This window comes from Hyla sarda, chromosome 1 (genome assembly GCF_029499605.1).
Source record: "Hyla sarda isolate aHylSar1 chromosome 1, aHylSar1.hap1, whole genome shotgun sequence".
NCBI lineage: Eukaryota > Metazoa > Chordata > Amphibia > Anura > Hylidae > Hyla > Hyla sarda.
The window spans coordinates 142,072,427-142,084,914 of NC_079189.1; the positions used below are offsets into that span (position 1 = coordinate 142,072,427).

A 12,488-nucleotide genomic window follows, 5' to 3' on the forward strand; every position below is an offset into this window, starting at 1 on the left:
TTCCCCTGGCCAACCTTATGGTCTCCCCAACTGGTACTCCTCTTGATAGGGGTGGATAATATTACTCTAAAAGGAAGGGCATTGAATTGTATAATATGTGGAATTGCTAAAACTGTATTACTCCGAAATTGGAAATCAGCCGAAGTCCCGAACTCAGAAGACCTACTTATCGGCAATTGGACTCCACGCGAATATACGTGCGAGGGGTACCTGTGGACATACTTTCAGCCTTTGGGGGTACAGTCGCCAAAAAGGTTGAGAACCACTGCTGTAGACAAGACACACTTGTCTTTGTTGTCTTTGTAGTCCTCACCTGGTTGCTGACAAACACGACACATGGAACCCCCCCCCCCCCCACCCAAACACACACCCTTTCAACCTCTGCAGAAATGCTGGCAGCACTCATACATCTATTTCCCAAAGACAACCTCTGGATATGAGGCTGAGCACATTCACTCAACTTCTTTGGACATAGCGAGGCCTGTTCTGAGTGGATCTCCCCCACCGTGCTACAGCTCAGTTTCAGGGTCTGGGCAATCTTCTTATAGCATGGATTGTGAAGGAAAAAAGGAGGCCCTTAGGACCGGCGCTGCTTGGTCCACAGAGGTTCAGTGGAAGTCATGGTGAAGGTTAAAAAGTAGTTTATTAGTTATGTACATTCGCAATCTGAAGAAGGGATATGCTAATCCCGAAACGCGTCATTGCTCGCATGCATTTGGAAAATAGTTTTATTAATTAATTTTCAATAAACTACTTTTTAACCTTCACCACGACTTCCACTAAACCTCTGTGGACCAAGCAGCGCTGGACCTAAGGGCCTCCGTTTTTCCTTCACAATCCTTTATCCTATGGGTTCCTGCACAGGATACCAGTCAAGGCACCTCGGCTGCAGCACGGATACCTTAAGTACCCCTCGAAACGGGGAGATACGCATAACCCTTAAGAGGGTCACCAGGTGAGAGTTTACCCTGCCAGGGTTCCCATCTGGGGTCCTTTGTTTTATGGTATCACACGAGGCGCTGTCCTCTCTCCACTTTTTTTCTCCCTCTCTACCCTTCTTATAGCATGGGCCATCTGTATGTAGAGCAGCATTTTTTTTTTTTTGATAATCAGAGTTTTTTTGCCATGAGGTTCCATGTTGAACTTCCAGTGATCAGTATTAGAGACTGTGAGAGCAATAACAACAAATTTAAGACACCTGTTCCCCATTCACACTGGAAACCTTGCAACACTAAGGAGTCACATGACAAAGGGGAGGGAAAATGGTTAATTGTGCCCCATTTGGACATTTTCACTTAAATGTGTACCAACTTTTGTTGCCAAGGTTCAGACATTTATGGCTGTGTGTTGAGTTATTTTGAGGGGACACAACATTAAACACTGTTTTTCGGGCTGTACACTCACTACTTTACATTGTAGCAGACGGTCATTTCTTCATTGTTATCACATGAAAAGATATAATAAAATATTAACAAACATGGGAGGGGTGTACTTACTTATGTAAGATACTGTGTATTTTCACAAAAACTTTGTTCTATCTCTTAAATTATACATATTTTCTTTTTCCATTTTAGATGTGCCAATTGATGAAGATGTAAAAAGGTAAATTCTTAACATACATGACAGGGGAGGATGTACTTATTGTCTATACTAAAGCATTGTCTAATCCACCCTCCAATATTCTACAAGACAGAACTGGAATTGTTCCCTTGGCCAGGAGTTTAATGTCAGGTTATAGAGAGCACATTCAGGCAGGAATGTTATTGTTTCACTCTCACTGTCAAACTACTACACTGCACTATTTTACATGGATATTTCAGAATTACTAACTAACTCTTAACCCCTTAAGGACTGAGCCCTTTTTCACCTTAAGGACTTGGCCATTTTTTGCAAATCTGACCACTGTCACTTTAAACATTAATAACTCTGGAATGCTTTTAGTTATCATTCTGATTCCGAGATTGTTTTTTCGTGACATATTCTACTTTAACTTAGTGGTAAAATTTTTTGGTAACTTGCATCCTTTCTTGGTGAAAAATCCCTAAATTTTATGAAAAATGTGAAAATTTTGCATTTTTCTAACTTTGAAGCTCTCTGCTTGTAAGGAAAATGGATATTCCAAATAAATGTTTTTTTATTCACATATACAATATGTCCACTTTATGTTTGCATCATAAAATTGATGAGTTTTTACTTTTGGAAGACACCAGAGGGCTTCAAAGTTCCGCAGCAATTTTCCAATTTTTCACAAAATTTTGAAACTCGCTTTTTTTCAGGGACCAGTTCAGGTTTGAAGTGAATTTGAAGGGTCTTCATATTAGAAATACCCCATAAATGACCCCATTATAAAAACTGCACCCCCAAAGTATTCAAAATGACATTCAGTCAGCGTTTTAACCCTTTAGGGGTTTCACAGGAATAGCAGCAAAGTGAAGGAGAAAATTCACAATCTTCATTTTTTACACTCGCATGTTCTTGTAGACCCAATTTTTGAATTTTTGCAAGGGGTAAAAAGGAGAAATTTTTTACTTGTATTTGAAACCCAATTTCTCTTGAGTAAGCACATACCTCATATGTCTATGTAAATTGTTCGGCGGGCGCAGTAGAGGGCTCAGAAGGGAAGGAGCGTCAAATGGTTTTTGGGGGGGCATGTCACCTTTAGGAAGCCCCTATGGTGCCAGAACAGCAAAAAGCCCCACATGGCATACCATTTTGGAAACTAGACCCCTCGGGGAACGTAACAAGGGGTAATGTGAACCTTAATACCCCACAGGTGATTCACGACTTTTGCATATGTAAAAAAATATATATATTTTTTACCTAAAATGCTTGGTTTCCCAAAAGTTTTACATTTTTAAAAAGGGTAATAGCAGAAAATACCCCCCAAAATTTGAAGCCCAATTTCTCCCGATTCAGAAAACACCCCATATGGGGGTGAAAAGTGATCTGCTGGCGCACTACAGGTCTCAGAAGAGAAGGAGTCACATTTGGCTTTTTTGAAGCACATTTTGCTCTGGGGGCATGCCGCATTTAGGAAGCCCCTATGGTGCCAGAACAGCAAAAAAAAAAACACATGGCATACCATTTTGGAAACTAGACCCCTCGGGGAACGTAACAAGGGGTAAAGTGAACCTTAATACCCCACAGGTGATTGACGACTTTTGCATATGTAAAAAAAAAAAAATTCTACGCCAGTGATTCCCAAACAGGGTGCCTCCAGCTGTTGTAAAACTCCCAGCATGCCTGGACAGTCAACGGCTGTCCGACAATACTGGGAGTTGATGTTTTGCAACAGCTGGAGGCTCCGTTTTGGAAACCGTGGCGTACCAGACGTTTTTCATTTTTATTGGGGAGGGGAGGGGTATGTGTATATGTAGTGTTTTTTTACTTTTTATTTTATTTTTTGTTATTGTAGTGTAGTGTTTTTAGGGTACAGTCGCACGGGCGGGGGTTCACAGTAGTTTCTCGCTGGCAGTTTGAACTGTTGCAGAAAATTTGCTGCATCTCAAACTTGCAGCCCGATACTTACTGTAAGCCTCCGCCCATGTGAGTGTACCCTGTACATTCACATTGGGGGGGACATCCAGCTGTTGCAAAACTACAACTCCTAGCATGCACTGACAGACTGTACAAGCTGAGAGTTTTAGTTTTGCAACAGCTGTAGGCACACTGGTTATGTATCACTGAGTTTGTGACCTTACTCAGTGTTTCAAAACCAGTGTGCCTCCAGCTGTTGCAAAACTACAACTCCCAGCATGTACGGTGCATGGTGTAAGGTGACTGCTGGGAGTTGTAGTTTGCAACAGCTGGAGGCACACAGGTCGTGGAACACTGAGTTAGGTAAAAAAAAAAAAAATGGGTTTCACAACCAGTGTGCCTTCAGCTGTTGCAAAACTACAACTCTCAGCAGTCACCGACAGCCAACGGGCATGCTTGGAGTTGTAGTTATGCAACCAGCAGATGCACCACTACAACTCCCAGCATGCACTTTAGCTGTTTGTGCAAGCTGGGAGTTGTAGTTATACAACAGCTGAAGGTACACTTTTCCATAGAAAAAAAGTGCCTCCAGCTGTTGCAAAACCATAAGTCCCAGCATGCCCATAAGGGAATGCTGGGAGTTGTGGTGGTCTGCCTCCTGCTGTTGCATAACTACAGCTCCCAGCATGCCCTTTTTGCATGCTGGGAGCTGTTGCTAAGCAACAGCAGGAGGCTGTAACTCACCTCCTGCTGCTGCTCCATCGCAGGACTGTCCCTCGCTGCCGCCGTCGCTCCTGGGGCCCCGATCCCAACATGGACGCCGGGGATCGGGGTCCCCAGAACCTGGGGTCGTCTTCCCGTACCCGCTCACGTCCTCCGGAAGAGGTGCGGAGCGGGTGCGGGAGTGACACCTGCAGCAGGCGCCCTGATTGGTCGGCCGGTAATCCGGCCGACGAATCAGGGCGATCGTGAGGTGGCACCAGTGCCACCTCACCCCTGCAGGCTCTGGCTGTTCGGGGCCGTCAGAGACGACCCCGATCAGCCAGTAATTCCGGGTCACCGGGTCACCGGAGACCCGATTGACCCGGAATCGCCGCAGATCGCTGGACTGAATTGTCCAGCGATCTGCGGCCATCGCCGACATGGGGGGGCATAATGACCCCCCTGGGCGATATGCCGTGATGCCTGCTGAACGATTTCAGCAGGCATCCGGCTCCGGTCCCCAACCGGCTAGCGGTGGGCACCGGAATTCCCACGGGCGTATGGATACGCCCTGCGTCCTTAAGGACTCGGAATGCAGGGCATATCCATACGCCCTGCGTCCTTAAGAGGTTAAAGGGGTTATCCAGGAAAAAACTTTATATATATATATATATATATATATATATATATCAACTGGCTCCAGAAAGTTAAACAGATTTGTAAATTACTTCTATTAAAAAATCTTAATCCTTTCAGTACTTATGAGCTTCTGAAGATAAGGTTGTTCTTTTCTGTCTAAGTGCTCTCTGATGACACATGTTTCGGGATCCGCCCAGTTTAGAAGAGGTCTGCTATGGGGATTTGCTTCTAAACTGGGCAGTTCCCGAGGCACGTGTCATCAGAAAGCACTTAGACAGAAAAGAACAACCTTATCTTCAGAAGCTCATAAGTACTGAAAGGATTAAGATTTTTTAATAGAAGTAATGTACAATTATGTTTAACTTTCTGGAGCCAGTTGATATATAAAAAAAAAGTTTTTTCCTGGAATACCCCTTTAATACTAGAATTTCACTCAACGATGAGCAAAACTTAAATCTTAAAAACTTATCTTAAGTGTCTACACAAGTCTTTCTATATTTTGCATGGCATATAAAATGAATAAATTCACAACGCTGTGCTTACTAGTTTCTTAACATATCTTTAGCCCACGATTGAGCAAAATGGTTCTGATCTTGAGCTTTAAAGGTGTAATCCAGTGGGGAAAAAAGATGTTTTCAAATAAACTGGTGCCAGAAAGTTAAAAAGATGTGTAAATTACTTCTATTAAAAATCATACTCCTTCCTTACTTATCAGCTGCTGTATGCTACAGAGGAAGTTGACCACAGTGCTCTCTGCTGACACCTCTGTCCATGTCAGGAACTGTCCAGAGTAGGAGCAAATCCCCATAGCATTCCTCTCCTGAGAGAGAGCACTGTGGAGAGAAAATAACTCAACTTCCTATGTAGTATATATACTATATATATTCATATATACTACATATACAGCAGCGGATAAGTACTAGAAGGATTATGATTTTTTTTTTATAGAAATAATTTACAAATCTGTTTAACTTTCTGACACCAGTTGATTTGAAAAAAATGTTTTCCACCAGAGTACCCCTTTAAAGGGTAGCTCCCACCAAGTTATATATAATCTAATATGTCCCTACCTATTAGTAATCTAGCCCTAACCCTCTACCTGGCTTTAAAAACATTTTAAATCGCTTTAATAGAGCAGATTTAGTGCTTCTAAATCTGCTCTATCAAGCAGGGCAGGAAGCAGCGCTTCCCAGCAGCCTTGCTGGGCGCTTGCTTCTGCCCTCAGATCGTCTATGCAGCGCTCCTGTCAGGAGCGCTGCATAGACGATCTGCCAATAGCACGGCAGGCAGCTCCGGGGTCTCCTCCTCCCTGTTTAGCTGTGCATGTGCTATCCAGGGAGGAGGAGTAGAGGAGCAATGCCGGCCTGCCGTGCACGATATTACTGCCGGTGTGAGGTGGTTTTTTGCGCCTCGCAGATCCATGCGTCCACCTCACACTGGCTAATATAAGACCTCAGATCAGACTTACCCATCCGGAGGATCAGCGCAGCAATGAGTGCTCTCGCTGCCTCCGGACAGGGTAACGGGGGCGGGCGGGGCCGCGCTCAAGGCCAGTGTTGCTGGCCAATGCGCGCAGCCCCAGCTATCAGCGTGCTCGCTCTTGCCTGTTTGATTGACAGGCGGGAGCGAGCACAGCAGTGCCTGAATTTCGACTCATTGCCAGGCTGAAATGAGTCGAAATTCAGTGGTGACGTCACTGCTGAATGCATTCGGCCACTAGGAGGGCGACCCCTAGTGGCCGAATTTAAAAGTGATTTTAAACTTGTTTAAAATCACTTTTTTTAATTAAAGTATATTAGAGATATGTTGTAGTACTTAAGTACTACAACATATCAATTTTTGTACTTCATGATAGTGCCCATTTAAGCCTTCCAGTATTTATCAGCTTCTGTATATTACAGAGAAAGCTGTGCAGTTCTCTGTAGTATACTGCTGCCACCTCTGTCCATGTTAGGAATGGTCCAGAGCAGGAGAGGTTTGCTATGGGGATTTGGTTCAACTCTGGACAGTTCCAGACATGGACAGAGATGGCAGCAGAGAGCACTGTGGTCAGACTGGAAATAACTACACAACTTCCTGTGGAGCATACAGCAGCTAATAAGTACTGGAAGGATTAGGATTGTCAACCCCGTAGGTAAATGTACGTCCTGGTTTGGCGGTACTTAGCGCACCAGGACGTACATTTACGTCCTGTGTATGACCGAGAGCATCGGAGCGGTGCCCGCGTCATACACGGCAGGTTCTGGCTGCTATCAGCAGCTGGGGACCCGCCAGTAATGGCCAACATCCGCGATCACGCGGATGTCAGCCATTAACCCCTCAGAGGCCGTGATCTGTACAGCGCTGCCGCGACAATCCGATGATCTGTAATGGTGACGGAGGTCCCCTCACCTGCCTCCGTCCGTCTCCCAGCGTCTCCTGCTCTGGTCTGAGATCGGGCAGACCAGAGCAGGAGATAGCCGATAATACTGATCAGTTCCATGTCCTATGCATAGCACTAAACAGTATTAGCAATCAAATGATTGCTATAGATAGGGAAAAAGGGAAAAAAGGGAAAAATCCCCTCCCCAATAAAAATGAAAATTGTCAGTTTTTCCCATTTTACCCCCAAAAAGCGTAATTTTTTTAATAAACATATTTGGTATCGCCGCATGTGTAAATGTTCGAATGTATCAAAATATAATGTTAACAATCCCATACGATGAACGGCGTAAATGTAAAAAATTTTAAAAAGTCAAAAAATTCAGCTTTTTTGTCACATTTTATTAAAAAAATTTATAAAAAATTATCTAAAAGTTTTATATATGCAAATGTGGGATCAATAAAAAGTACAGATGACGATGCAAAAAATGAGCCCTTATACCGCCCTATATACGGAAAAATTTTAAAGTTATAGGTGGTCAAAATAGGGCGATTTTAGATTATTGATTTTGTACAAAAAGTTTAAGATTTTTTTTAAGCGGTGCAAATATATGAAAGTATCTAGCCATGGGTATCATTTTAATAGTATTGACCCACAAAATAAACAACACATTTCATTTTTACCATAAATTGTACAGTGTGAAAACGAAACCCTCCAAAATGTGCAAAATTGTGGTTTTCATTAAAATTTCCTCCCTAAAAAAATATTTTTTGGGGTTTGCTGTACATTTTATGGTAAAATGAAAGGTTTCATTACAAAGTACAATTGGTCACGCAAAAAACAAGCCCTTATATGGGTCTGTAGATGGAAATATAAAAGAGTTATGGATTTTAGAAGGCGAGGAGGAAAAAATGAAAACACAAAAATAAAATTGGCCTGGTCCTTAAAGGGGTTATCCAGCATAAGGTGGCAGACAGTAATGGACATGCTTAGAAAGGATCTGCGCTTGTCTTGGAGCTAAATGGCTATGCTGTGAGATTACCATAACAAGGTGGCTAGCTTTCTCTGAACTTGTATTTCCTGTTTTCAGTTTTCTTGTTTGCCTACAAATCCCATGATACCATTTTCCTCCTTCCCACACATCAGCTACCCCACCCATTGAAACATAAATGAGCTGCAGACCTGTGGTTTTCAATCAGAGTGCCTCCAGCTGTTGCATTAGTTGCAGATTGCTCTCTCCACCCATTGAAGCAAACAGGCTCTCTGTCATCAGCTGACTAGTGAGTCAGGTCTCGGCCGCATTGCAAGCTGGGAAAATTCCAAGACAGCAGTCATTTTGTATGCTGTTAAAAATAAATATTGGGATGAAAATCACATAAGAATTATGAGAAAACCGTCACACACACAGGTAAAGACATTATATTATGAACTACACTAACTTTACAGCCCCTGTAGGATAGTCAAATAAAAAAAAAATCCCAGAATACCCCTTTAAGGTGAAAATGGGCTTGGTCCTTAAGGGGTTAAATATTAGTAATTACCAAATATGTATAACTTTCTGGCACCAGTTATTTGAAAACATTTGTTTTCCACTTGTGTCCACTAGAGATCCCCTTTAAAGTTAATGTGCCATCGGAAAATGACCTATTGTTAATATCATGTTTTTAAACATATTTGTTTAATAATTTTGGTGTATTTTTTTCTAATTTCCCATTTTACTATCATAAAATTGAAATCTTGCAGTTTCTGTTCTGGCCACTAAGCCAAGACCTAGGAATGTCCTCCTTATCATCACGGAAAGGATTATAGTGAAAGGTGACAAAATATTGTGCCTATGTCCATAGATCTTGCTATAAAACGTATGTCTAAATGCCTTTAAAACAGCTCAGGCAAGATTATATGCCAAAAAATAAATACAAATCTGAAAAAGAAACTGATTTAGACCTGTATCAGTAGCTCTGTATCAGTATAAAAAATACATCTATATATAAATGATATAGTTTGAATTCCTTGCTTACCAACAGCGTTAAAGAAGATATCTCATGGAAGAAAATGTATTTCAGCGGATAGGGGATTTGTTTTAGATTGCGGGGGGTCCGAGCACTGTGTGGGTTTTTCCGGTGTTTTTCATAACTTACTTCAATTGAAATCCACAAATCACATGATGAAAGTATCATACGACTTGTAATGGAAAAAAAGCAGGTGAAAATGCCAATGAAAAAATGTATATATTAATAGCCGCTGTTTTGGTAAAAATGCCACAAAAGATAGATTACTTACCGGGCAATCTGTTTTTCATTAGCTCATTACAGCACCCCAGGAGAGGACCTCCCACTGCAGGACAGGAAACCTGGGAATATAAAAAGGGACCTCCACACCTCAGTTCAAAGTAAAGTACTCCAATGGAGCCAATAAACATAGAAAATGTTTTTCATTCTCTAGAAACAGGAAATAACATAAATTCCTTTTTTTTTTTTTTATTAGGGCAGGATAAATGAGGGGTGCTGTCATAAGCTAATGAAAAACAGATTACCCGGTAAGTAATCTATTTTACCAAAGTGCTCATGACAGCATCCTTGGAGACTTAGAATAGTAACCAATCAGAGAGGGATTACCGCCTGAAGGACTTTATGTCCAAAAGAAAGATCAGAAACAGGATTTAGCTGCAACCTATTGTCAGGATCCGGACTGGTATGCAGAGAGGACACTGGAGGTGGATCCTCTGTGTCAGTGAGGTGATGGCGTGGGCCGTACCAGGGGAACGGAATCTAAGGGGTTACTGGTTTTCACCAGAGCCCGCCGCAAAGCGGCAGGTAACCCCCAGGTCGTTCCACCCGATAGCGACTCAACCCCACTGACAGCTGAGAAAGGCACGGTACACAGGGACAAGGCAAGAGCAAGGTCGGACGTAGCAGAAGGTCTGGGCAGGCAGCAATGGTTCGTAGTCAGGGGCAATGGCAAGGGTCTGGGTACACAGGCTTGGGATACACAAAACGCTTTCTTAGGGCACTAGGGCAACAAGATCCGGCAAGGACAGGAAGGGGAAGTGGGTTTTTATATGTTTTGCAGATGTAGGTACTGATTGGGCCAGGCACCAATTAATGGTGCACTGGCCTTTTAAAATTCAGAGAGCCGGCGCGCGCGCACCCTAGAGAGCGGGGCCGCATGCGCCGGGACAGAACAGCAGGAGGACGGGGCAGGCGAGGTGATTGGGATGCGACCCGCGGGCGGGCGCTTCCCGCTACGTGGATCGCATCCCCGCCGGTGATAACAGTGCAGCGCTCCCGGTCAGCGGGTCTGACCGGGTCGCTGCACGCAGAAGAACGCCGCGAGCGCTCCGGGGAGGAGAAGGGACCCGAAGTGCTCGGCGTAACACCTATAGTGTTTTAGAAAGGTATGTTTTGAGGACCATGTAGCTGCCCTACAGATTTGATCCAAAGAGGCTTCAGCCTCCTCGGCCCAAGAAGAAGTCACTGCTCTGGTAGAGTGAGCTGAAAAAATAGGAAGGTGGATCCTGATTCTTTGTAGTGTAGGATAATGTAATTGATGCCCTGATCCATCTGCTGATAGAAGGTTTAGAGGCAGTTTTGCCTTCGTTAGGGCCAGAGAACTGGACTAAAAGATTTTCTGTAGAACGAAAGTCCTTACAAGTAGTTCAGGAGGCATCTTCTGACATCAAGGTTATGGAACTTGACTTCACCTTCGTGTCTCGTTTTATCACAGAAGGAGGGAAGGATAATCTGAGATTTATGAAACTCTGAAGCCACTTTTGGCAGGAAGGATGGTAAAGTTTTCATTACTACTCTGTCGTCTAAGATTTTGATATAAGGAGGAAAGGCAAAGAGCGCTTGCAATCCTCCTATTCTCCTAGCCGAGGTTATTGCCAGGAGGAAGCACATCTTGAAGGTGAGCAACTTGATGGAGATAGAATCCAGAGGTTCAAATGGTGGTCCTGACAAGGCATCTAACAGCAGATTCAAATCCCAAGGGGGAACAGATGGTCTTGATAGAGGATTTTAATCTTGTTGCTCCAGAAATAAAATGTTTAAGATGTTATCTGCTATTTTATAGTACTAGGACTGAGCTTCCAGACCTAACTGGAGAAAATGAAGGATTTGAGGGATATTAGGATCTCCCAATGGATCAACTGCAGGTCCCACTGTTCTTAAGAAGGCTCTCCAGGTTTTTGGGTATATGGCAGAATAAAGAGAAAGAAAGAGAGAAAGCGTCCACTGCTGTTGGATAATCCAGTGGGTTGAGAGAGAAGAACCTGTGAATCTTCCTGTTTCTGGAAGCAAAGAGATCTACTGAGAATTCTCCAAACCTTCTCTCTATCATTGCAAATATCTCCTTGTTCAGACAACATTCGGACTGAAGATAATGAACTCTGCTTTGAAAATCTGCAACCTTGTTGTCTTCCCCTCTCAGGTGTACCGCAGAGAGAGATGCCAGCCTGGCTTCTGCTAGGGAAAAATTTTACCGCAAATCTGATCTTGTCCCCCTGTTTGTTTAAATAAGCTACAGTGGTGGTGTTGTCTGAATAGAACAGAACGCCATTCCCTTGAATCTGAGGAATAAGCATAGATATTGCTTGGAACACTGCATAGAGCTCTTTGTAATTTGATGTAGACTGATGCATCTGAGGAGACCATCTTACCTGAAGGAGATGCTGACCGCAGGAGGCACCCCAAACCCAAGGGCTGGCGTCTGTAATTATACTCACTACTGATGAGGGAGACCAAGGTACCCCTTGTGATAGGTTTTTAAGGTTCATCCAGCATGTCAGGGAGACCCTTGCTTTTGAAGAAAGGGAAGATTTTTGGTTTAGTGAAGAGGGATTGCCATTCCATTTTTGAAGGATATCTGTTTGCAACATCCTGGATCTGTACTGAGCCCATTTCACTGCTACAATACAAGAAGTCATCAGACCTAGTACTGACATCGCCTCTCTGAAGGTGATAAGTGAGACTGGAAAAGAACTTCTACTCTGCCTTTGATGAGGATCTGTTTGGCTAGAGGCAGGAGAGACAGCTGAGACTCTGAATCCAGAAGGATGCCCAAGAAAACGCACTGACTGGAAGGGGTATAGTTTGAATTCTTTAGATTCGGATTCCAACCTAGATCTTTTAGTATAGAGCAAACTACTTGAATATGCAATTGAAGGGTTTCTGAGGAGTCTGATACAATCAGTAAATTATTCAGATATGGGACCAACAGAATGTTTTGGGTCCTTATGAAAGCTGCCACCTCCGCCATCACTTTGGTAAATACCCTTGGGGCATGAGAGACCCCAAAGGGAAAGGCCCGA

At 43.3% G+C, this 12,488-nt stretch overlaps 1 protein-coding gene across 2 annotated transcripts in view; it reads left to right on the forward strand.

Moving 5' to 3' along the window:
• Nucleotides 1-12,488, forward strand: part of TMEM154 (transmembrane protein 154) — a 98,034-nt gene that overhangs the window by 42,849 nt on the left and 42,697 nt on the right. For both annotated transcript variants that reach the window (XM_056562705.1, XM_056562697.1), the window contains exon 4: nt 1,575-1,602. In XM_056562705.1, coding sequence (XP_056418680.1) covers nt 1,575-1,602 — 28 coding nt within the window. The remainder of the gene's footprint in view (nt 1-1,574; nt 1,603-12,488) is intronic.